This window comes from Chiroxiphia lanceolata, chromosome 16, assembly GCF_009829145.1.
Source record: "Chiroxiphia lanceolata isolate bChiLan1 chromosome 16, bChiLan1.pri, whole genome shotgun sequence".
Classification (NCBI taxonomy): domain Eukaryota; kingdom Metazoa; phylum Chordata; class Aves; order Passeriformes; family Pipridae; genus Chiroxiphia; species Chiroxiphia lanceolata.
Window position 1 is genome coordinate 994,255 of NC_045652.1, and position 23,683 is coordinate 1,017,937.

General features: G+C 48.8%; 1 protein-coding gene and 1 long non-coding RNA gene across 4 annotated transcripts; one reads left to right on the top strand and one right to left on the bottom strand.

Annotated features, from left to right (window-relative positions):
• Window positions 1–4,141: 4,141 nt before the first annotated feature.
• On the bottom strand, window positions 4,142–5,649 carry LOC116794905. Its single transcript, XR_004359918.1, has 2 exons — window positions 5,553–5,649; window positions 4,142–4,558 (listed from the first exon to the last, which is right to left on the bottom strand). It is a non-coding gene; the product is annotated as an uncharacterized LOC116794905 (long non-coding RNA).
• A 2,385-nt stretch (window positions 5,650–8,034) lies between these two features.
• Window positions 8,035–23,553, top strand: CCNF (cyclin F). Of its 3 annotated transcripts, XM_032704246.1 has the most exons (18): window positions 8,035–8,495; window positions 8,584–8,669; window positions 12,894–13,048; window positions 13,460–13,566; window positions 14,296–14,363; window positions 14,880–15,073; window positions 15,396–15,449; window positions 15,966–16,070; window positions 16,603–16,680; window positions 17,070–17,221; window positions 17,963–18,127; window positions 18,998–19,121; window positions 19,468–19,648; window positions 20,484–20,571; window positions 20,942–21,041; window positions 21,326–21,456; window positions 21,641–21,810; window positions 22,365–23,553. In XM_032704246.1, coding segments are annotated over exons 2-18 (2,271 nt in total). In that variant the 5' UTR covers window positions 8,035–8,495; window positions 8,584–8,668; the 3' UTR covers window positions 22,763–23,553. The 3 variants fall into 3 exon arrangements, with proteins under 3 accessions (XP_032560137.1, XP_032560135.1, XP_032560136.1); XM_032704244.1 differs by lacking the exon at window positions 8,035–8,495 and having other exon boundaries at window positions 8,528–8,669; XM_032704245.1 differs by lacking the exons at window positions 8,035–8,495; window positions 8,584–8,669 and adding an exon at window positions 11,341–11,472.
• Window positions 23,554–23,683: the final 130 nt, after the last annotated feature.

The following is a 23,683-nucleotide window of genomic DNA, read 5'->3' on the forward strand; positions in this document are numbered from 1 at the left end:
TCTGCTCCTAAAGATCACAGTTGTTGTGGAATGAATTGCTAAGAAGTCTTTCCTCCTTGGAGAATCACAGAATCACAGAATATGCTGAGCTGGAGGGACCCATGAGGATCATCGAGTCCAACTGCTGGCCCTGCACAGGACCATCCCCAACAGTCCCACCCCGTGCCCCAGAGGATCATCCAAACCCTCCTGGAGCCCTGGCAGCCTTGGGGCTCTGCCCACTGCCCTGGGGAGCCTGGTCAGTGCCCAACCACCCTCCGGGGGAAGAACCTTTTCCTGAGATCCAACCTGAGCCTGCCCTGACACAGCTCCAGCCGTTCCCTGGGTGCTGTCCCTGGTCCCCCCAGAGCAGAGCTCAGTCCCTGCCCCTCCTCTGCCCCTGCCCAGGCACTTGGAACTGCAGTGAGGTCTCCCCTCAGTCTCCTCTGCTCCAGCTGAACACACCAAGTGCCCTCAGTGTCCTCACACAGCTTCCCCTCAGGGCCCTTCACCATCTCCATTGCCCTCCTTTGGACATTCTCTAATGGCTTCAGATCTTTCTTATATTGCAGTGCCCCAAACTGCCCCAAAATTGCAGGTGAGGCCTCCTCAGAGCTCTGCCTTCCCATTCCAGGGCACCGGGGAGAGAAGAAGCCCAGACCTCCGGGAAGTGCCAGTGAAAGCCAGAGCTCACACAAGGCACTAACACACCCACAGCTGCCCAGGGATGCTCCTGTTTCAGCGAGGCTGTGCCAGGCAGGAGCTCTCTCTGCTTCTGGCTGTGGTTTGCTCTGAGTTCCGCAGGGCAAACCCAGAGCTTCCCTTGTGAGCACACAGGCTCCATGTAGGAGATGTCATCACAGCTCCCAGGGAGCACCTTGTGGGGTCCCCCATCCTCACCAAAGGCTGCCCACGTGCACGAAAGCTCATTGTGTTTTGGATATTACATGTGAGAAGCTCCACACTGATCCATTAGAGAAGGCTGAATATCCACTGAGTAAGGAACCGGTTCCTTTCCTCTAAACTAGATTTTGGCCATGGCTGCACCTGCAGTGATGCCTCTTGCTGCAGGAGGCAGAGGTTTCACTCCCACTTACTCAGAGGAAATTTTGGGGAAGCAAACTGAAACAAAGGCAACTGGAATGGAAAGAGAAATGTTTTGCATTCATTCCAAGTTTTTATGTTGCAATTAAATAAAAGTAAAGAAACTGACAGTGTCCCACAGTGGCACAGAATCCTTCCTGCCTCATGGAATCCACAAGGAGTTGCAATCTCTCCCCCTGATTCCAGTTGTGTCTGAAAATTATTACATTAAAAAGAACAAACCAAATCATTTGTCCCAAATTGAAAAGAAAACCCAAAACAACCAACAAGCAATCAAAAATATTTTTGTCATAACTTGCCCAATTTGATTTTGCTTTGCAATCACATTGCAAAATAATTCACATGGGAAATTTCTGCCAGCCTAATTCTTACCCTTGCCCTTCTAATTAATCAGACAGTGGTCTTACAGCTTGATTCTGTTTTCTGTTCCACTTAAACTGTTTAGAAATCTGCTAATGATTCACCCTCCTGCAATCAGATGCAGCAGTCAGAGTCCTTCCTACACTTGTGCAAAGTTTGCTGTGAAGAGGAGCACAGCACAAAGAAACCATCCATGGATCCATAAAGAAAATCATTGGCAGCTGGGTAAGTATATTTGGGATCTGGCCCTGTATCTAATGCATGTCATTAGCTACTTGCAAGAGACAAACGACATGAGTTTCTTTCCATCTGTGGAGAGCTCAGAAGATATTCTTCAATCTTTCATATTCCACTTCTATTTTGTATTAAGAATTCAAGTCTCTAAAGATCTACCTTGTAAAATTGCCTCTGAAGTGTAACGGGAGACACCATGAAATCCAGGCACTGCAAAACTCAGAGAAATGAATTTCCATCGTGGCTCTGCATAAATTTGTTCTTTGCTGAGGCTGAGCCCGGGCAGTGACTGACGTTTTTATACAGGGCTTGGAGGCTTAGATTTCCCAAGAAGTGCAGATGCACTGCTGGGAGTTCCTTGGAACCTGCCATGTTTACAGGGCTCAGCCTGGCTGGGTCGTGTTTAATCCAAGTCAAGTCACAGGAGATTGTGTTCCAGCCCTCTCATCACCATCCAAACTCTGTGTTGATATATGCTACTGCAAAGAAAACATGCCCTGTTTGAGAAGGGAGGGCACAGCATCCCTTAATGCAGCAGGACTTGGTCTGAGGTCAAGCTAAGAAGTCAATCCCAGCTCTGGGTCCAAACCAGAGGGACACATTGACAGATGGCCATGGCTGTGATGTGGCTCATGCACTGGCCCCAGGGGCAGAAGCCTGAGCTTAAAAACAGCTCTGGAAACCCACACAAGGCTTCTCATTGCTCTCTCCTCACAGCACCCCAGTCCTGGGTCCAGGATTTGGACACCCTTGGACCCAGGCAGGTGAGCCCTGAGGAAGGGAAGCAGCTCTACTGAGGGCCCTGCCAGCAGCTTCCCAGCCTGGCAAAGGGATGGGTTGGGAGAACCACATCCTGGAAAATGATCCATGTGCTCTGAAAGCCATGGATGCAGGCCAGGAGGACAGACACCATGGGCAGCTCCAGAGTGCCATGAGTTTCAGGCACACATCTGCTCAGGCTTGGGGGGCCTCAGGGGGCCTCTGAGGGGTCACAGGATCCCCAGGACTGGGGGGCTGCTGCCTGTAAATGCCACATTTCTAAACATATGGCCTTTGGTGTTTGTTAAATGGTTGCTCTATGACCACGAAGGTTTTCTGTGACCACAGCTGGCCAGTGGTTCTGGTGTACACCTCGAAAGGGTGTTCCTGTCACCCAGTTGTTGCCTGTCCTGTGACAAGCAGAGCCTGTTGGTGCTCAGCAGGCAGGAAAAACTCCAGAATATTGTAGTACTGGGTCTAAGGCTGGCAGAGATGTGTTGGCTGTGATAAGATGAATGTCAGTCCTGCAGACTGAGCAGTCTGCCCTGGGACACAGGCGAGAAGACAAACCTCTGCTGTAACATTAGCCGTGGACAAGGCTTTGCAGGGATTTTGTTTGTTGGGAAGGAGATTTAATTTTGCTGCAGTTACAGAGAGCAAGCAGGAACCCCACACAATTTTTTCTTCAGAGACCTCATTTTGAATTGAGTGGAGAGGGGCTCTGAGTCACAGCTGGAGAGGCTGCAGTTGTGATCCCTCAACACTTCATTCTTTTCCACTGGTTTTCAAACTGTTTCCTTCTGTAGGAGGTCATAGATGACAAGAGAGGGAACACTGACAATGTTGTCTGCTACTTCTATTGCCCCACAGCCCACCTTGCATCCTTCACATGCCAAATGCACACTTCTAAGGGTTACTCCTGCCACACAGTGCCTTGCAAGCTCTGGTGCTGCCTAAGCAACAACACTTTTTAAGTATATTCATCCACTTCAGCCTCCTTCACCTCCACCCAAAACCTCTCGGGCTCCAGCATCTTTCACAGCCAAATGATGATGGATTTGGGCAAAGACCAAGCTTTTGGAGACAATGGGGCAGAAAGCCCTCCAAAAAAGGCTTTTACACCCACCCAACCCAACTTCATGGATACTCACATGATGCCAACATGTAAATCCTTTTATTTTGGCCTTGGTTTTCTTTTGATCCATCTTCATCCCTTAAAAAACCTCTAAATTGGGTTAAAAATAAAGAAATTGAACAAAGACATCTAAACCCCCACATTTTACTGGGATTCTGGGGGGGAAATTGCGGGTTCAGGGGAATATTTGTTACAGGATCTGAAGGAGTGGCCTGAACCTGTGTCAGGGTAGGTTTAAGCTGGATATTAAGAAAAGGTTCTTCCCCCAGAGGGTGATTGAGCACTGAACAGGCTCCCCAGAGCAACAGTCACGGCTCCAAGGCTGCCAGAGCTCCAGGAGTGTTTGGACAACATTCTCCGGCACATTGTGGAATTGTCTGGAAAACCTCTGTTTTACAGCTTCCTTCTTTCAGCTAGAGCCCTCCAGAATCACCATCATTTCTCTTGCTGCATCATCAACTCTCCATCCATTTCAAGTTCAATTGAAAGCACATTTTCCCCCTTGCTCGTGTTCCTAAATTATATCCCCAGCTCATTTCAAAATATCAATTCAGAAACTTGGCAAGGTGATTATTAATAACAGCTCTGTTCTTCTCCGGAGGAGAAATAACACTGGAAACATGTGAAATGTGTACACAGCTGTCACTCTCACTCTCCTCTTTTGCCAAACACTCTGTTCTTTACAGGAAATAAAACCAACCCTACATCCATTATTAAGCGGATGAGGCTGTGTAATCAGCACAGAACCATGGAATTAGGGCAGTGTTCCTTCACGTGTCCTGAAACCCGGGGTGGCACCGCTGTCTGCCAGGAGTTTGTGCCTGGCTATAGGTGGATCAGCAGCAGATCCAGAGCAGAGTTTTTAGAGCTAGGCCTGGGCAGTTCCTTCATTCACTTGTGTGGAGCTCATCATGTCAAAATGCTTCAGGAAAATATTCTTAATTGGACTCCAAGATATCACAGGGGCTTCCCAGGAACTCGCAGCTGCTGGAAAGCACCAAACTGGCAGTGAATTAGAATCACAGAATCACAGACTGGTCTGGGTTGGAAGGGACCTTAAAGATCATTCAGTCCCACCCCCTGCCATAGGCAGGGACACCTTCCACTAGACCAGGTGAATCCAAGCCCCATCCAACCTGGCCTTGGACACTTCCAGGGATGGGGCAGCCACAGCTTCTCTGGGCAACCTGTGCCAGGGCCTCCCCACCCTCACAGGGAAGAATTTCTTTCCAGTATTCCGTCTAACCCTGTCCTCTGTCAATGTGAAGCCATTCTTCTTGTCCTGTCCATCCATGCCCTTGTCCAAAGTCCCTCTCCAGCTCTCTTGTAAGCCCTCTTTGGGTACTGGAGTAAAGTACATGTTTTCTCCTTTTTTATTTTTCTTTTTTTTACCTGTACTTATAAAACTTGTAGTAAAGTCCTGAAGACTTTTTCATTGCCCTTAGTGCCACAGGGTGTGCAGTGGAGAAGCTCTAGGGTCTCTCCTGAAGAAAACCCACATTGCTGTGTACACAGGGAGCTGAGCTCAGTGATCCAGGTGTTCCCCCTTACCCCATGTCCCCATCCCATCCCTGCAGGAAACAGGGTTGTGCTTCCCCAGTGCACACCAGGGAATGAACACAGCTTTCCTTAGCCCTTTGGAGGAAGAGTAGGGAATGAAGGCCTTTGGAAACAGAATGATGGGGTGCCTGTAACTCCTGTGGTGGAGGGACAACAGTAAGGAGTTGCCAAGGAAGGGAGTGGGGGAGAATTCCTCCAGGGATGGATTCATGCACAGCAGGGAAATTGTGCTTTCAGTCCTGCAAGATAAGGAAGACCCAGCATGGAATCTCTTTGTTTTGAGAGGAGGATAAAGTGTAAAAAAGCTATAGAGGTATCCAGGAGCTTTTAACTCTGAGGATTTGCCCTTGGAGTTACAAGGCCAGTCTTCTTTACGGACTTAGAGGGAAATAAGTGCTCACACAGACAAGGTGCTGCTCACCTTAATCAGTAGTGCCAGTGGCTTTGTCTATCATGGGCCCAACAGCCCCTTCCTGGCACCTCAGCCTCTGGGGTGCTGAGGATCTGCTTAAAGTATCTTGAAACCATGGCATAAAAAGATAAATTAAAAAAATATATAAACTGAATGTCTCATATCAGCAAGAGCTTGGGAGGAGAAAGTCTGGTGGCTTTGAGAGCCTTTGGCTCTGTTCTGTGACTGCCAGTCCTAGTATGGCTGATACAGACCTTCTCTCTCTGCCTTCCTTGTGCAATGCTGTATCCCAATTCCAGCTCCTTGGCTCTGCTCCAGGTCTCTAGCTCCTATGGAAGTCTGTTTCTGTAAGAAGTGGTGCTCTTCAAGTGTTTAAAGGGAATCAGATACCATTCAGAAGTTGGCCAAACTGCCTGTTTTCTGCCAGAGAGGGGATAAGTTTCCACTTGAATGGAGTGGGAGTAAAAGCTGCCCCACTGAGAGGCCCCCAAAGCAAAGCTTTGGAACCAGCCAGAGGATGGGAAAGGCCTGGGCTGACAGTGAAGTCACTGAACCTCCAGTACCTCCACAGAACCTTCGGAACTCACCCCAGAACCTCCAGACATCAGTCACTGCTCTGTGGCCCTTCCTGGGGCTGCCCAGGCTGGGTCTGGCCATCACAGGGGCTGGGTTGTTACTGGATCCACCCACACCTCCACAGACACAAAGCTGGCAGGTCCTGTGGGCCATTAGCATGACTCCTCATGCTCCTTTTTCCATGGGTTTCCTGCAGCACCACGGTGCCTTTCCCACCCCGAGTCCCCGCACACAGAGTCTGTGTGCTGTGCAGTGTGGGGCCTGGGTTCTGCAGCACCTGCAGGAGGACACCAGGGTGATCCACCACCTCCTACCCGGTGCCAAGGGCTGTGCCCTGTCACACAACCTGCCAGGATGAGTATTTCACACATCTGTGAGCTGGCCCAGCATGCCAGGTGCTGGTTTCACCTCGTACCCTAAGCCTTCGCGTGCATATCACAGAGAGCACCAGCAGAACTCACAGCCCTCTTTCTGAGAACCTTTCTGCAGGATACTTTTGCCAAGTCATTTGTTCCTAAAAGCCATGTTCACCCTTCCTCTGCCTTGGTGGGACCAGCCCTGGATTTTGGAAAGCACTGCATTAACCTGTTTCATACAGGTTAATTTACCTGGTTTACATTCAGGTACTACCCTAGAATAGTGCTACTCATGGAGGGCAGTCAAATCACACCTAACAAAACATGCAGAAGATTTGTGAAATTAGAGCTTCTGGTTCCAAAATATCAGCGCACCCCTTTTGGCTCCCGAGTGCTGCACTGGGATGTCCCCAAACCGGAAAAACGCCTGAAAACTGAAGGTTCGATGCCCCATCACATGAGTTTGATGCCACCTCGTGGTAGCTCCATGTCTTGATATACAAGGGAAGGGTTTCACTCTCAAGGTGTTCCATGTCCCGATTTGCAAGGGAAAGGTTTCACTTTTGGGATGTTCCATCTCGTGATTTGCAAGGGAAGGGTTTCACTTTTGGGATGCTTCCCAAGCATGTTCCTTCTGATAGAGAAACACAGTTTGGAGAAAGGATGGGTATCCACAGATGTCCAGCTCTTCAGTGCTGATTTGCAGCCTCACAGCATTGTTAATAAATGTTAGTATGAATATAAAACACAGGGATTGCATCAGTAATGCTATGTGGAAATACCTACAGGAACGCGATTTGGCCACCAGAGAATTTGTTGAGATGTCCTGACATAAAACTTTTGCCTCATCGTCTTGGGATCTCAGACAAACACTTCCACCCAATTTGCAGCTGGATTTGTGGATTTAGAGGAGCTCTTTCCTCCCCTGGAGAGCAGCTCCTTCTCCAGACCAGTTATCATTATATTATGCTAAAGGTGTAATAAAGAGCTGAATTATCTCACCTTTCAAAAGTGGGATGGGAAACATTACGAAGACTGGTAGGACTATTTCAATTGAGAATTGGCTCTTTCCAGAGAAAATTTTCTCTCCTCCCTTCTCAGCACTTCAGCCTTATGACAACAGGGAGACATTTGCAAGGAGCATTCATGGAGTATTTGAGCCTTCCATGCAGCAAATGGCCCAGATTACTTTCATTTGCCCTTCGAACTGCAGGAAAGATGCCGCTTTAAAACTGCCAGAATACATTTTATGGCCACTACAATATAAAATTCCCATGTCTACCGATTGAATAATCACAGACTAAATAAAAATTGTAGTGAAATGACTGCCTTTTTCCCAAGCCACAGCTACTCTCATATCCACAAGGCCCTGCAGAAACGCTGGATCCTGAAGGCAGCATAGCTGGGACCTTTCTGCAGCTGAGCTAATCACTCTCAGGTTTCAGCTTGGCTAACTAACTTTCATGTGGCCCTATGACATCACAGGCATTTTCTTTTCAATTCTGGAACTACCTTGGACAGTGTTGGTTAGAAAAACCTCTGCAAACCACACAGCTCTGCTGTGAAATGAGGCAGATGTAACTTTACTGTCTAGATAAATGATATTACTTTTGCAACAGCATGTAATGCAACCTCCAGCATTCAGGGGCTTGTCTGCAACTTTTTCACCAGACTGAAAACTCTGAATGCCTAAACTTAGTTGTTTGTTAACCTGTTCACTAACTGAAGAGTTTAGAGGGGATGTTACATTCATATAGGTTTATATCACTGTCTCCAAGTCCTATTTGACTGAAATTCTTCATCTTTGCTCTTTCCTTAAAATCTGTACATTTGAGTCTGATTGCAATCCATTAACAAATTAGAGTGGAAAAATGGGCTAGTTCTAAAGAGACTTTCACAGATTTCTGAAGAGGCTTTAAAAACTGAAGTGCCTGAGGCAATGAGTGAATGATAATCTGTGTATCCTCTTTCTCTCGCATGGACTTGTGAAAGTGCAAGCTGATATTTGCCTGGCTAAAAGGTATTTTCAGCAAATTTTCAGTTTTTCCGGGGGAATGTTGCTGTTGAATGTATTGCTTAGATGGTCTCAGGCCCTCGGATCTCTTCAGAAGAGGGATCAACACCTTGACTGAAACCAGAGCTCGTGTAGAGCATCTCCAATGCCTGGAGAATCTCAGGTTTGGCAGAACAGCGAGTAAGTGTTACCCTTGTGTTGAGTCTTGTTTAAATCACAGCAGTCAAGGCAAACCAAACATCTTTGTGGTATTTACCCTCATTTCCTGTCATGACATTTCCACAGCCAGAAGTGAAGGGAGCAAGGAGGCTTTCTGATTGAGGAGAAATGCAACCCTCTACCTGCTCTTTAGTGGAGAAAGAGGCAGGATAAATAAGGGAAATCAGAGAATCCCAGAATGGCTTGGGAGGGACATTAAAGCTCATCTCAATCCAATCCCCTGCCACAGGCAGGGACAGCTTCCACTAGCCCAGGTTGCTCCAAGCTCTGTCCAACCTGGCCTTGGACACTTTCAGGGACGGAGCAGCCACAGCTTCTCTGGGCAGCCTGTGCCAGGGCCTCACCACCCTCTCAGCCAAGAATTTCTTCGTAATACCTAATCTGAACCTGGCCTCCACCAGCTTAAGGATATTCCCCCTTGTCCTATCACTACATGCTCTTGTGAAAAGTCCCTCTCCAAGGGAAATCCAGCTCAGAAGCTGGAAACAGTGATCAAATAATGCACTAATCAGCCTTCTCCTCTGCAGGGACTGACTCTTCACTGTAATGGCTTTCCAAGGAGGTGCACCTGTGTTTAGCATGGTGAATCCAACCTGATCTTTTGGAGAAGTGGCCATGTTTAGGTCATGTGTGTCCTACTACACACCCGTCAGCCTCTGATCTGGTTTCTCTATCAGTGACAAAACCACCTGGATGTCCTGCCATCCTATTCCAGAGGGGACAAACCAGGCCAAGGTTTACTGCTTCTGAAAAGCTCACCTCCCACCTCCCTGTTTTGGCTATACCTGTCCTTCAAACGTAACCCTGCCACGTCTGGAAAGAACAGGATCTACCTGAGGGGACTCTGCACCACAGCTCACTCAAGGAGCATCTTCTGCTGCGATCTGAGCTCTCTGTGGGGAGCTGATTTCTCATGTTTTGTTTGTTGGTTCAGCTTATTTTTAGTTGACAGAAACAGCTGTGAGGCAGAGAAGAAATAAGGAACAAAAGCCAACAGCATGATTAACTTTTTAACTCAAAATGCTTCTCAATTAAAAGAAGCTAAATATTCCCTGCACTCCTGGTGCTGCTTTTCCCTGTCAGCAGCTGTCGTGCTCCCCACGAACATGACGCAGTTCCACAGACGGAGGAGGTGGAGCTCCATGGGAGAAAGGCTGATCACAGCTGCTGGTCCGCTGTGGTCACCTGACGGGAGTGGGGGACAACGCATGGGGTGCCAGCCCAGCACGGCCAGAAGAAGCCATCAGGCCGTCTGAGCTCAGCCTCCCTGACCATAAAACGAAATCCCTGGTGAGATTCCAAAGCTATCCCAATCCCAAGAGTGTGGGCGCAGAGAAGCAACCAGAACTTCATGTCCTATCACTGAAAAGTGCTTGTGAAATCCTCTAACAAGTCTCACAAACGCTACCAGGAAGAAACCTCAGCTCCACTGGGATTGACAATGTTTATTCAAGGTACAGCGTTGGGAAAGTTTTCAGCCACCACAAACTGGGGCACAGTCATTTTACGTACCACAAAGTAACAGCTCCTCTTCTCACTGCTTTATGTCTTGTGAGACTTAAGACTCACAACAGTCTTCAGATGAGCAGATTCAATATCTGATTTTGCTTTGTTTGCCTTCCAGCCTTTTCAATAAACCTCCTTATGCCACTCTGCTCTTTGCCTTGGGAGGATGAGGGCTTTCCTCTAAATCCTGCACTCAGGGTTGAACTTTGACCCCCAATTGTCTGCCTAATCCCCCCTGTGTGATTCTGTGATCTGCTCCAGGAGCTCGGGGTTTCCCTTGTCCTGAGGAGCCCAGAACTGGACACAGCACTCCAGATGTGCCTCCCCAGGCTGAGCAGAGGGGCAGGATCCCCTCCCTGACCTGCTGGAAATGCTCTTCCTCACACACCTGAGGATGCCCAACCTTGGCTCCAGGGCTGGTCAGGGACAGCTGGGGGACACCGGGATCCCCAAGGCCTTCTATGCAGAACTATTGCCCAGCAGGCAATGCCCTCCCTAGTGCTTTAGCTCCAGCACGGACACCCTCAGGCGCTGGTCGCTCAGGGTGGAAACCATCAGGCAGCAACAAACCCCCAGCGCTACATCAGCAGCTCCCCTGGCCGGGTAGCATCAGCCCGCCGAAGGGGTGGTTGCGGGTGAGCGGCACCGCAGCGGTAGGGCCGGCTGCTGCCAGCTGGGTCGTGCGAAGAGAAGGGACTCCTGGGCCCGGGGGGAGCCGGGGACGGCGCTATGTCACAGGCCATGCCGGCGCGGGCTGATGTAGCACCGCGAACATGGCGGCAGCTCCGTGAGGGGAAGCACCGCTCCTGCCATGCCATCCCCCGCCCGCCCGGTAGGGGGCGCGCTGCCGCCCGCGCATGCGCCGCCCCGCCACGGGTTCGAACCGCCAACTGCCCCAATTCGAATTCGCATCCTCGCTGCCCAATCACAGCGCGTGGCGCGGATCCGACCCCGCCCCCTTCGCCCTTCTGGCCAATCGCAGGCCCTGCTGTGTTTAAAACAAGTGAGCGCGGGCGGGGGGCGGCACTGCGGGCCGGCGGGCGGGCCCGGTGGGTGGAGCTTGCGCCGCTCACGGCGCTCGCTGGGCGCGCCCGCGGGGCCAGCGGGGCCAGCGGGGCGTGTCGGCCCGGCAGACCCCGCCCGCTCCCGGCGCTCCGGTCCCTCCTCTGGCCGTGCCGCTCGCTTCGAGCCGGGCAGGGCGCTGTGTCCGCCCGCTTCGCGCTGGGTCCTCGGGGCAGCGCTGCGATGAAGACGGGCGGTGAGCGCGGGTCTGCCGCGGGCGCCGCGTCCTCCCGCGCGGAGGAGCGGCCCCGCCGGGCGCCTCGTGAGGGGGCTCTGAGGGCAGGGGCGGGCACGGGGCACTCCGAGCCCTGGCCGGGTGAGGGGCTGGCAGCGGCGGGTGCCGGGCCGGTGGCTGCGCGCCCAGATTCAAACGCGGCGGCGGCTCGGGGCTCCCGGGGGCTCCCCCGGGTCCCGCCCGGGGCCAGCGCTGGTCGCGGAGCGCTGCCCACCGGGGCCGCCCCCGCCGCAGGATCCGAGGCTGTGACTGTGCCTGAGCACCCCGGCCTCGCACCAGGGCTTCGGGGTGTGTTCTGGGCGTGGGGTAGCGCAGCAGGCGCCTGTGAGCTTGTTGGGTGCACGTTAATGTGCAGGAGACTCCATTTAAAGCTAAGAGAAAGCGGTTTTTACGCCACGGGTGGCTGAGCGGTGGCACCGGTTGCCCGCACAAATTGTGGGGTCCGTGTCCTCGGAGATGATCAAACCCGCCTGGATGTGATCCTACCCGCCTTGGCAGGGTGCTTGAACTGGGTGACTCTAGAGCTCCTTTCCAGCCCAAAGTACCCTGATTTCATGAGGCGACGCTTTGGAAATTAACCTGTACCACTTCCTGTCTTTAGAAATTGAGTTTTCCCTGGGTTGCTCAAGTACCCCCCCGCTCCCCAGGCATTTGGATGCTCATATAGACAGAACTGGTATCCCAGCGTAGGAGTCCATTTCGTTTTCATGGCAGTGATACTGCTGAAGAGAATACATTTTATATATATATATGTATCTCTCTCTAGTTATACATATATATAATAGCAATAAATATAAAGATATATATATGTTATATATATAACATTATTGCATTGCAATAATTCTCCAGAAGGTGCAGGCAATGGATCTTACATCAGCACCCATGGCAGCAACTGGCTGCTGGGAGATGGGCTTGAGCAGGTTTGGTGGGTCTTAACTTCCTACTGTCTGTGGTCACATTCCAAGGGCTGCTGTCAGTTGAGAAGGAAAAGTTGGGGTGTGGGGGAGGTAAATTAAGTTGTAGTGGTGACAGTTAAACCATTTGTCACTACCGAGCAGGGACAGTTAAGCTGATTGTCACCACTAAACACGGTCACAGGAGTCAGGGCATGGAGGGGCTCTCTGTGAAGAGCATGAGCCATCCCTTCTGAGCCTTTGGGCTTTGTTAACCAAACTGAAGGAGCCCCTTACTGCTATGAGGCTTAGTCTTGTCGTGTTACGTGGCACATGCTGCATTTCTCTGGTTAATGTGTTTGAAGTGTTCTGTGCTGCAGTGAAAAGGAGCTCAAATATACACCTTTTTTTGCGTATATACTCTGCAGTGGCTTTTTTCCTTGTGCTGTTCCATCACTAACTGAGGTGTCCCATGTCTTTCTTTTGCAGTGGTTCACTGTAGATGTTCCAGATGTTTTTCTTTCCCTTCAAAACGAAGGATAATAAAACGACCTCGAGTCCTGACGTTCTTAAACCTGCCTGAGGATGTTCTGTTTCACGTCCTGAAAGGCCTCCCTGCTGCTGACATCCTCTCAGTCAGAGCTGTAAGTCTGCTGCTGCTTCCCCTCTGGCAGGTACCACGGCTCAGCCCTGCCTGCAGGAGCCTGGACTGCACATGGAACAGGCTTTTCATGTCAGTGAGCCTGAAGAAACCCAAAGAGTACCTGCAAGGATTAGACTTTTGCTCTCCTAGTGGCAGTTTGATCTCTCACTGCTCAAGCTTAAGAAGAGTAACAGAGTGCTCTGTGCTCATTTTCTGTGGCAATTGTCCTGCTGGATCACTGTGACTGAACAAATTGGTTTGCCATCTTTTGCCTTAACTTGTTACCTGCCTGATAATGGTTATGATTAACTGGTGATTAGTTAGTTACCTCTCTAAAATTAGATCACAAAGACTTGGTTTTCTGTTGGTCCCTTTATTTTAGTAATTATTATTTTGTGCTCCCTCCGTGCAGGTGCACTCACACCTTAAATACCTTGTGGATAATCATTCCAGTGTTTGGGCACACGCAAGTTTCCAAGACATGTGGCCTTCTCCAAACAACCTGAGGATGTTTGAAAGGTAAACTTTAAATATCAAATTTGTCTGGCCTTCTAGAAGAGGATGTTTGAAGACAGATACACATTTCTAATCAGTCTTCAGTGTAACTGGGGGATGTGACTTGTACAAAGAGGAGAAGTCTTGGTTTGGGGGATGAAAAATGGTTGATTTCAGGTCTAAGCTGCAGCTGATCGCTGCTGTCTCTTCAACCAGAGCAGAACCCATGGCATGTACCAAAGTTATTCCTCTTTATGGTCATCAATATTCATATTGGAGCATAGTACATTAACTGAAATCTTTTCCTGGTGCTTACATATAAATGACCAAGTGAAATGAGAGGCTCCAGAGAACAACTGTGTTTCTGAGTTGACTTGGTCACTTCTTGTGTGAACCAGTGTATTGAGAAACAGGTGAATTTCAGTAACAAAGTTTGAAAGGGTAACAATAAATATGCTTTAAAAAGATGGAAAATGTCTTTTTATCCATCTGATTTGAAGGGCATCCATTGGTTTTGTAGTGTCAGAAATTTCTTCAACAGGTTTAAATGCTACAATAATTGTTTTTCTTCCGACTGCCACTTTGCACGTGTTCTCTGTCTGAGGAAGACTCCTGTCTGCACATCAGTTTGGGAGAGAGGAGCACAAGGACTTGATGGTTTGATGCACGTCCTTGAGGGTGCAAGTCCCAAAATGTGCATTCTGGTGTTGGGAATGATTTCAACCTCAAACACCTTCTTTGTTTGCCATTCAGGGCTGCTGAAAGTGGTAACTTCGAAGCTGCTGTGAAGCTGAGCTTGGCATACCTGTACAACGAAGGCTGTGAGTGTGGAAGCTTGTCCTAGGGCTTTGGGGGAACATGGCATGGCAGAAGGGAGCTTTACATTTCAATGCTTTACCACTGGCTGCTAAACTGAGCACAGAGCCTGTGAATTTGGATTTAGGAGTTATCCTCTGCAAACTTCTGATCAAACTCAGCTGCTTCCCTGGTGTGATAAAAAATGTGTCAGAAGAGCCTGACAAGTGCCAGGAGGAGCCTTCTCACAGAGGGTCCTGGCAGGACAGGCTCTTCCACGCTGGTTTGTTTGTACACTGGCAGGAGTTAACACTGCTGTGAGGGCTGGGATTTGCAACGCCCCCGCCCTCACCTTGGGGTTAGATATTTCTTAACTCTGACTGTAGTAAGATTTTTCTTCTGCCGTCTCCATGATTTTTAAGGCACTAAATGGAAGAAATAATTCAGTCTTCCTGATTGTTTCCTATTGTGTGTCTTGGCCGTTGCCAAACCAGGCACTGTGAACAAACTGTACATGAGTTCTGTTTTTGTCTCTGGTTCAGTGTCTATCACGGGCCACGGTCGTGCAGAAGTGAATGGAATAAAGGCATCTCACTACTTCAGCTTGGCAGAGCACCTGAATGTGTGTGCAGTGCCCTTCATCTGGCTGTTCATCCGTCCTCCCTGGTCCTTCACTGGAAGCTGCTGTAAAGCTGTGGTCTATGACAGTCTCAAAGCAGAGTGTCGGCTCGAAAAGGTTTGGTTTATTTCTGCCCTTGACTTTCTCATTATTTTGGAAAAAGTGCTTTTGTTCCCCCAGGAGCCTCCTGTGCTCTTGTTGCTTCAATGGCTGTGGCTCAATAATTTTATTGAATTTATGGCCAAACCACACATGATATACCTCCAGTGCCAGCAGCCTGTACTGTCTGTTCTGAGAGGTTCAGTGCTGTCTCAGATCTAAAAAAACATGGAGAAAAGCAAGGGGAAGGAGTGATTGAAAGACAAGCCAAAACCGTAGTCTGAAATTACTAGCAAGAATTGCTATGGTTCTTTGTTTAACAATCTTTATCTTTCTTCAGGCTCAGAAAGGATCTATTCTCCACAGCTTGGCTAAGGTCTTGAATTTCTTTGAGGTGAGCAGTGTTCCCAGTGTGATGTTTGGGTTTGTTTGATGCTGGTGCTGTTTACCTTGATTAAAAAAATAAGTCAGCCAGATGCTCTTATGCTCCTCAAGTGGCCCAGGAATTTCTGTTCTCATGAGTTTAATTTACTGGTTGTTTAAAGGAACATTATTAACTTAGTTTATTGAACTGTACAAACAGTGAAATTAATTTTGGCTTAATCATGGGCTTGTAGTGTGTTCAGGTCTCAAAGGAAGCCTTCCAGTCATAATGCCTAGCAAAAAAAAAAAAAAAAAAAGAAAGAAAAAAACCTTCAGTGGCAAACAAGCCAAAAAGCTTTTTTCTGGCTGAGGAAAAGCACTAATTGCTCCCAGAGCCTGAGTCTGCAAATGAGTGGATGTGGGAGCATCCCTCAGAGGCTGAAGGGCACTCCCAAGGGATGGATTCTGCTGTTATGTAGCTTCTGAAGTGTTGAGGCATCCAGTTGTCTGGGCAGAAAAAATACCAGTGTATGCCTTCTGTTTTTAGGATGAAGGAAAAAAGAAAGAATCCCTTGAAATGCTTGAGGAATCATCCAAGCAGGGTTGTTTAATCAGCTCCTACCTCCTCTGGGAAAACAACAGAAAGGCTGCTGTAAGTAGTAACTTTTTGTATCACAACTTTTCACTTAACTTCTGGGCCTTGTTATATGCAAGGAATGTCCTCAGAAAGAAATTGCTGTTCCTGAGCTTACCTTCATGGACAAGGAGAGCACTAAGACCTCTCTGAAATGAGCTTTGGTGTCTGGCTGGGGGTTTGAAGTGAGGAGTTGTAGCTGAGGTGCAGCAGAGGTTACTTTACACTCGCTCTGCTGAAGGCCTGGGCACTGCTGGCCAGTGATCCCAGGGCTCACTGGGGAACAGGAAGGGGAAGCTCCTGCCTTGTCAGTAATAAATCTGCCAAAGCTCTCACCTTGTATTCCTGAGTGCCAGGTCTCATTTCCTGTGAGACCTTGGGCAAGAACTGGAGAAAAGTTCTTAAAAACAGCATTGTCTTAAAAACTGATTGCTGAAATAATAGATGTACCCCCAGGCAGTGTGTTTCCTCTGGATATTGGTACTACAGTTCTTCTGTTTGTTGCGTGAAGGCAATGGGGTTTTACATCTGTTTACACTCCTCTCTGTAGATGTCAGATCCTGGCAGATACCTCCAAAGTCTCAGGAAGCTACGAGACTACGCAGCAAAGGGCTGCTGGGAAGCACAGGTAAGACTGAGTTTTCCCAGAAGAACAGTCTTTAATTGGTCCTTTCTGTGCTGCCACTGTAGGTTTAGATTTCTCCTTTTAGAAGCAGGGCCAACACTGCTGGATAATGTCGATACGTGCACGTGTATCTACTTTGCACATTCCCCTCTTTGGGAAATGACTGCACACCTGTGGTACAATGAGTAAAGATCCATCTTTTGATGGACTTAAAAGCTTGGCCCCAGATAATGTGTGTGCTCAACATTTTAAACCAAACTAGAAACTACTGATTCAAGTAGTTTGTCTTGTTCTCTCTGTTTGTAGCAGGAAAATTAGAGGACCATCCTGTGCTACCTGAGTTTGTATTCGGTAAAATAAACACACTTGCTTTTGTGTTCTCTCTACTACAGATAGCTTTAGCCAAAGCTTGTGGAAGTGGAAACCAACTAGGATTAGAAGCAAAGTCTTCCAGGGAAATGGTTTCTCAAATCTTTCAAGCTTCCCTTCCTATCAGCAAGCAAAGCATCTTCACTGTGCAGAAAGGAATGAATGAAATAATGAGGTAAGAACTTGGATCCAGGAGTCAGGCCACACAACAGAAACCATTCCCTATTTCCCTCTACATCTCTACATTCCCTCTACAACTTCTCTGAGCAACCTGTGCCAGGGCCTCACTGCCCTCATAGGGAAGAATTTCTTCCCAATATCCCACCTAACTCTGCCCTCTGGCAGTGGGAAGCCATTCCCCCTTGTCCTGTCTCTCCAAAGTCCCTATGGACTGTCTTTTCCTGAGTAAACACCCACAGTGGAGTCAGCTGTGTTATCCTGCTTCTCAGTCCTTACCTAGTTCTTTATCCATCCCTGGGCAGAGCTTGTTACATTCCATTGCTCTCTCCCATGAAGGGCAGCTCCACCACTTCACCCTGCTGGTGTGTCCTTCCTAACAAGTACAGAGCCATCCATGGCAGCATTCCAGCCACACAAGTTATCCCACCGTGGCTCTGGAACTGGTGAGATTGTGACCCTGTGACTGCACACACACTTCCAACCCCTCCTGTTTATTCCCCATGCTGTAAGTGTTGGTGTGCAGGGAGGTGAAGGAACAGGCAGGTTTTTTGGAATCCAAAAGAATCCACCACATCCACACACACCCTGAAGGGGCTTGGCCTTCTGGCTCCCACCTTGGGAGGCAGCTCAGGAACACTTGGCACTGCCTGGCTCGTTCCCCTGTTGGATGTGATGCCATGAGCATCCAGACACTGCTGTCCAAGTCCTTCCTTACATCTCTCCCTTCCCATTCTAGGTACATCCTGGTGGATTGGCTGGTGGAAGTGGCCACCATGAAGGACTTTTCCAGCCTGTGCCTTCACATGACAGTGGGGTGTGTGGATCGTTACTTGAAGCTGCGACCTGTGCCTCGTGCTCGGCTCCAGCTTTTGGGAATAGCCTGCATGGTCATTTGCACACGGTGAGGGTTCTGCCTGGTGAACAGAGGTGGGGACTGTGATCACCCAAATTCATTCCCGCAGCTCAAACTGCTCCCCCAACCCATCCCTTGCTGGTAATGCTGGAAAGACTCTTTGGCTCCCCTCTACCTTGACAGCTGCTTAACTGTGTTCACATGCAAACGCAGTCTCTGCAAATGAGGCACAAAATGCAGTTCCTTGCAGGTTTTTTCATATTTTAAAACAAGGTCATAGTGGTGGATTGCTCTAAATGTATTCCATCAGCAGCTGGAGTCTTTGACACCATGTTGGCATGAGACATCCTGAAAGTAATAACTGCAGCAGTGGTGTTCTGTAGTTTAGATTGACTCAGGTGAACTCCGTGGTGAGGTGCAAAATTATCCTTCTATGCTAATTTCCTCAATATCCTGCATCTTAACCTAGGAGAGGTTTCATAAATGAAGAATTAAGATCACAGAATCACAGATTGGTTTGAGTTGAAAGGGACCTTTAATAACCATCTTATCCCACCCCCTGCCATAGGCAGGGACACCTTCCACTAGCCCAGGCTGCTCCAAACCTTGTCCAACCTGACCTGGAACACTTCCAGGGATGGGGCAGCCACAGCTTCTCTGGGCAACTCATGCCTCACCACCCTCACAGCCAAGATTTCTTTCCATATTAGGAAGAGTATTCCAAATTAGGAACTTTGTAGTAGGTGGTTCTGACTTACAGGTGAAATAAATGAAGAACTGCAGTTCTCTCTTTCCTGGTCTGCCTGGGAAAGTACCTTGTGCAGTTTAACTGGGATCATCTTGGGTGCATTTATCTGCCAGAGGTGCACAAATTCCCTTTCTGCTGGGGCTGACTGTCAATATTATTTGACGTTGCAGTTTCATCAGCAAAGAGATGCTGACGATACGAGAAGCTGTGTGGCTGACAGACAACTCCTACAAGTATGAAGAGCTGGTCAGAATGATGGGAGAGATCATTTCTGCCCTAGAAGGAAAGATAAGGGTGAGTATGGGAAGTGGATGGAATATTTCCCCCCCCCGGGCTGCTGTTCAACTCAGGCTGTGGCAGTGCTTACCTAAGGAGCTGGGGGTTTATGTGAGTGTTCCCAGTCAGCTGTGGAGCCTGTGCATGTGTCAGAGCATGTAGATGCAGAACCCTCTGCCTTCTGTAGAGATTAAAACTTCAGTTTTAGGAGGCCATTTATTCTCTCACTGGAGAGCATTTCAATGTAGTAGTTAAAAAACAAAACAAAAAAACCCTAAAAAAACCAGCATCTCCTGCAAACAACTGTTCTAAACACTTTGTGCTGGTCCTATATTTCCAACCTCTCTTCTCCTTTCTGCACCAGATACCCACCATTTGGGACTACAAAGAAGTTCTGTCAAGCATAGTCTTGCTGGAGAGAAGAACTCTTCACCTTTACAGCTTCATTTGTGAGCTGTCCCTGCTGAACACGAGCCTCAGTGTGTACTCCCCGGCCCGGCTGGCAGCTGCAGCTCTGCTGCTGGCCAGGATCCTGCACAGCCAAGGTGAGGAACCTGACCTGGACTGGGGCTGCAGCACCGTGTGCCACTCTGCCTGCTCTTTTTAGGGAGGTTTTGGGGTGGGTTTGGGTGTCAGTTTGCCTTGAGGCAAGATGTCCCAGTCACTGTGCTGGGGGAGGTGAGAATGGGATGGAAATGAGGGGGACAGATACGAGACTTCAGAATGAAGAGTTGAGTTCAACCTCTTCAGCTGTACTGGGCCACCAAGTTGGTTAGAAGGATGGAGCACCTCCTATGAGGAAGGAATGAGAGAACTGGGATTGTTCAGCCTGGAGAAGAGAAGGCTCTGGGGAGAGACATTAGAACCTCTTCCAGTGCCTAAAGGGGCTCCAGGAGAGCTGGAGAGGGACTTTGGGCAAGGGCCTGGAGAGACAGGCCAAGGGGGAATGGCTTCCCACTGCCAGAGGGCAGGGTTAGTGTCCAAGGCCAGGTTGTACGGGGATTGGAGCAACCTGGGCTGGTGGAAGGTGTCCCTGCCCATGACAGGGGGTGGGATGAGATGAGCTTTAAGGTCCCTCCCAGCCCAAACCATTCTGTGATTCTATTATACCTCTTAATAGCTGTGATGCACTAGAGCATTAGCGCCAGACTGTGCAAGCTTTGTGTTTAAATGAGAGTGAGGATTTCTGTCGTTAGCTGGAACTTCAGTTTGGCAGGTAAACCTCTCCTTAAAGCCAGCTGTGAACTTGAACAAACTATGGACAGGCATAAGCTTGTTAAGATCTTTATATTTATCCTATTAAAAAAAAGGATGTCTGACTACAGAACTCCTAAGCTTCATGAATGTGTAATTCAACATATGAATATGTATCTCCTCCAGCACACCCCTGGACCAGCCAGCTGTCTGAGTGCACTGGTTTCTCTCTCGAAGACCTTGTGCCCTGTGTGCTGAGCCTCCACCGAAAGTGGTAATGGTTTGGGGATTCTTTGGGAGGGCATGAGTACTTGGATTGCAGCTCTTGCAGATGTGCTGCACCTGCACAGTCAGCCCTTCCCAGTGAAGGAAAAGCTTATGGGAAACTGCCTTGATCCCCCCACAAGACACTAAGGCCCAGTTCAGGGCCAGCTGTTTTATTTCTCCCAGCTGGTCTGGCCATGGGTCACAGAAAAGGAATTAAATGCTCATATGCTTAGAACCAGATATCCTGTCTAAGCTGCAGAAACACCAACTCCCTTAGCACAGCACTGAGGGGGACAGAGGAAAAGTACCTAAATTGGCAGGTTTTCCTAATATTGTTTCATAGCATCTAAGATTGGGGTTTCCATCTTTCTTCCCAGCTTCCATGATGATGTCCCAAAGGATTATAGGCAGGTGTCCCTCATGGCAGTGAAACAGCGATTTGAGGATGAGTGTTATGAAGAAATAGGCAAAGAACAGGTGGGTGAACTGGGTCTGCATCTGCTGCTGTCTGACACCCAGAGCTGAGCTGCCCAAGGCAGGGGGTGGGGAACTGCAGGTAATGGGAAAGGGATTTTTACTTCATACCTTTGGAGGGAGAATATCTAAATAAAGTGGTAGTTTAAAACTTGATCTGCAGAGACTCTAACTGCTCTTTGAGTATCTTTGGGAAGAACTTGCTGGGATAGATTTCTCCTGCTGGCTATTTAGTCCTTCTGGGAATCTCGTGGTCTAATTCTTACTGGCTTTTTTTTTTTTTCCAGGTGATGAGTTACAGCCAGCTCTGCTCGGCCCTAGGTGTGAAACAGGAGGACCCAGAGCCCAGTCCCTTGCATAGGAATGTAGTGGAAATTCAGACTTTCCTCAGCTCTCCCTCTGGAAAGAGAGCTAAAAGGTGAGTGTAACTCATGGCTGTCAGTGGCTCTGAAGATCAGCCTGAGCCTTTCCTCCTCTCTGGTTACCCTGAGGTTTCATTCTTAAATACAATCGATTTTCTTGTCCTTACCTGGACATGCTTCTTAAAAGAGCTGGAGAAGACTTGGCTTTTAACACGTGACTTGTGGATTGTTTTGCCACAGGAGGAGGGAAGACAGCATTCAGGATGACAGGGGCAGCTTTGTGACTACACCCACAGCAGAGCTGTCCTCCCAGGAAGAAAGTCTGCTGGACAACTTCCTTGACTGGAGCTTAGATTCCTGCTCTGGTTATGAAGGTGATCAGGAAAGTGAAGGCGAGAGAGAAGGAGATGGTGAGCAGTTTATTCTCCTTATATAAAGCAGCCAGGAGCTTTAAACCTGTATTTTCATCTTTGCTTAAAACCGTTTCTCAGGCACCAGATGCCTGAACTTTCAGCTGAAGACTGATTGGAAAAACTCTTCCCCTTCCCTGGTGGTTATAATTGTTAAACTACCTCAGAGGTATCTATTGTTTCTCTGCACTGCTTCAGAACATGATGAGGGGTTTTGTAGCTGCTCAGCATTTCGAAGTGAGGCTGTTTGCGGTGCACTAAACGTGATGAACAGCCCACTGTGTTAAAAACACTAATAAGCTCTTGGTTTTGCTGACTCTGGGCCTGGCTGCTTGTTTTCTAAATAGCTCTTAGTACCTTAGAGCTAGGTCCAAATAGTCTGAGGGGGGAGAAGACACTGTGTGAGAAGAGGGTGAACTTCGAGCTCTGCCCTCCATGTGTGAGCAGACAGAAGGTGGACACTTGCTTGGCTTTGTTCTGTTTGACTCTGTGCTGGGTGCCTGCTTAGTGCTGGGTTTGGGCAAACTAACCTTTCTGTCTTTCCCCCCCTGCAGTGACCAGTCCCAGTGGGATCCTGGATGTGACTGTGCTGTACCTGGACCCTGCAGAGCACTGTGGGCAGGACTCCAGTGACGACGATGGCCCCGCCGGGGACTGGGATGTGCCTGCGGTGCCCCGGAGGGACACGGAGCTGCCAGGGGAGTATCTCACCCCAAGGAATCCCAACCCAGAGGGGAGCTCAGGCTACTCCTCTGTCAACAGTGCCAGTCCCACCTCTTCTGTGGGAGGCAGCCCTGGAGTTCCCCCCAAACCTACCTCAGCACTGCCCCCCGGCAGTGCCATGAACAGGGAGCCACCCCGGCCCCATGACCTGCACAGGAGGCAAGTCAAGAGGAAAAACATGGCAGAACACACTGAAGAGAGGCTGAATTTGGGCTTCTTAAGCCTCTGATTTCTTTGTGCTTTTAACTTTTCCAGGATTCGTGGAAACCATATTTCTGTTGCAGTCATACAGGGATGATAGTGAATATTGTAAATACCTCCAAAAAACAACCCCTAAGCCTTGTCTGTCCTGTGTTTCTGTAGCTCCCATCTGGGCTCTTTCCTCCCTTCACAGCTGCCTTTTTACATGTCCCCTGTTGTCTGATCCTCTGCTAACTAAGGTTCAGCTCCCTCTGAAATTTTTAGCCCACTTTTTACATCCCTCCTAGTGATAAAGAAGAACTGTCCTGTCCCTTGCTTCCTCTGAGGCCTGGCACTATGAAATGAATTGACATAGGATCTCAAGTTCTGAATGTAACACTATGCTTGGATTCTTCCACTTGAAAGACCTCTTTTGAGATTGTGCTGCCTTTTTATTCTGGCCAGGTCTCCCTCAGTTCCCCTCTCCCGTCTATGGCATTTGCTGCACTGATACAAGGTTTTCATTGAAAAACCCCAGAGGTAAATGAAGGCTCACTGCAGGTCTGAGCTGCTCTCTTACCTACCTCTCATATGGTTTAAACCTCATTTGCCTCTTCTCTTGTTGCCATGTTTTCCTCACCTGACAATTCCTTCTGTGCCTTAACACATAGTGAACAGTGGAATACCAAGGTACAAGACTTCCAGGAGGTGTCACTGAAGTTAACACTGGAACTGGACTCCAGGACTGTTTAGAAGTTACTGTGGCATTGGCAACAGTTCAGATACAGTGTAGTGAGTGTTTATTGACACTTTTTTTTATAAAATTGTTTTGTTACTAGAGGTGGCTCCTGCTCTTCCTTCCCCTTGTTCACTGGCCTGGGGCCTGGAGAACTGCTGGGGTGGTTGGGGATGAGGTCAGGTTTAGCTCTGAGCTGAGCTGTGACGGTTCAGTTGCAGTGGCACTGCCTGG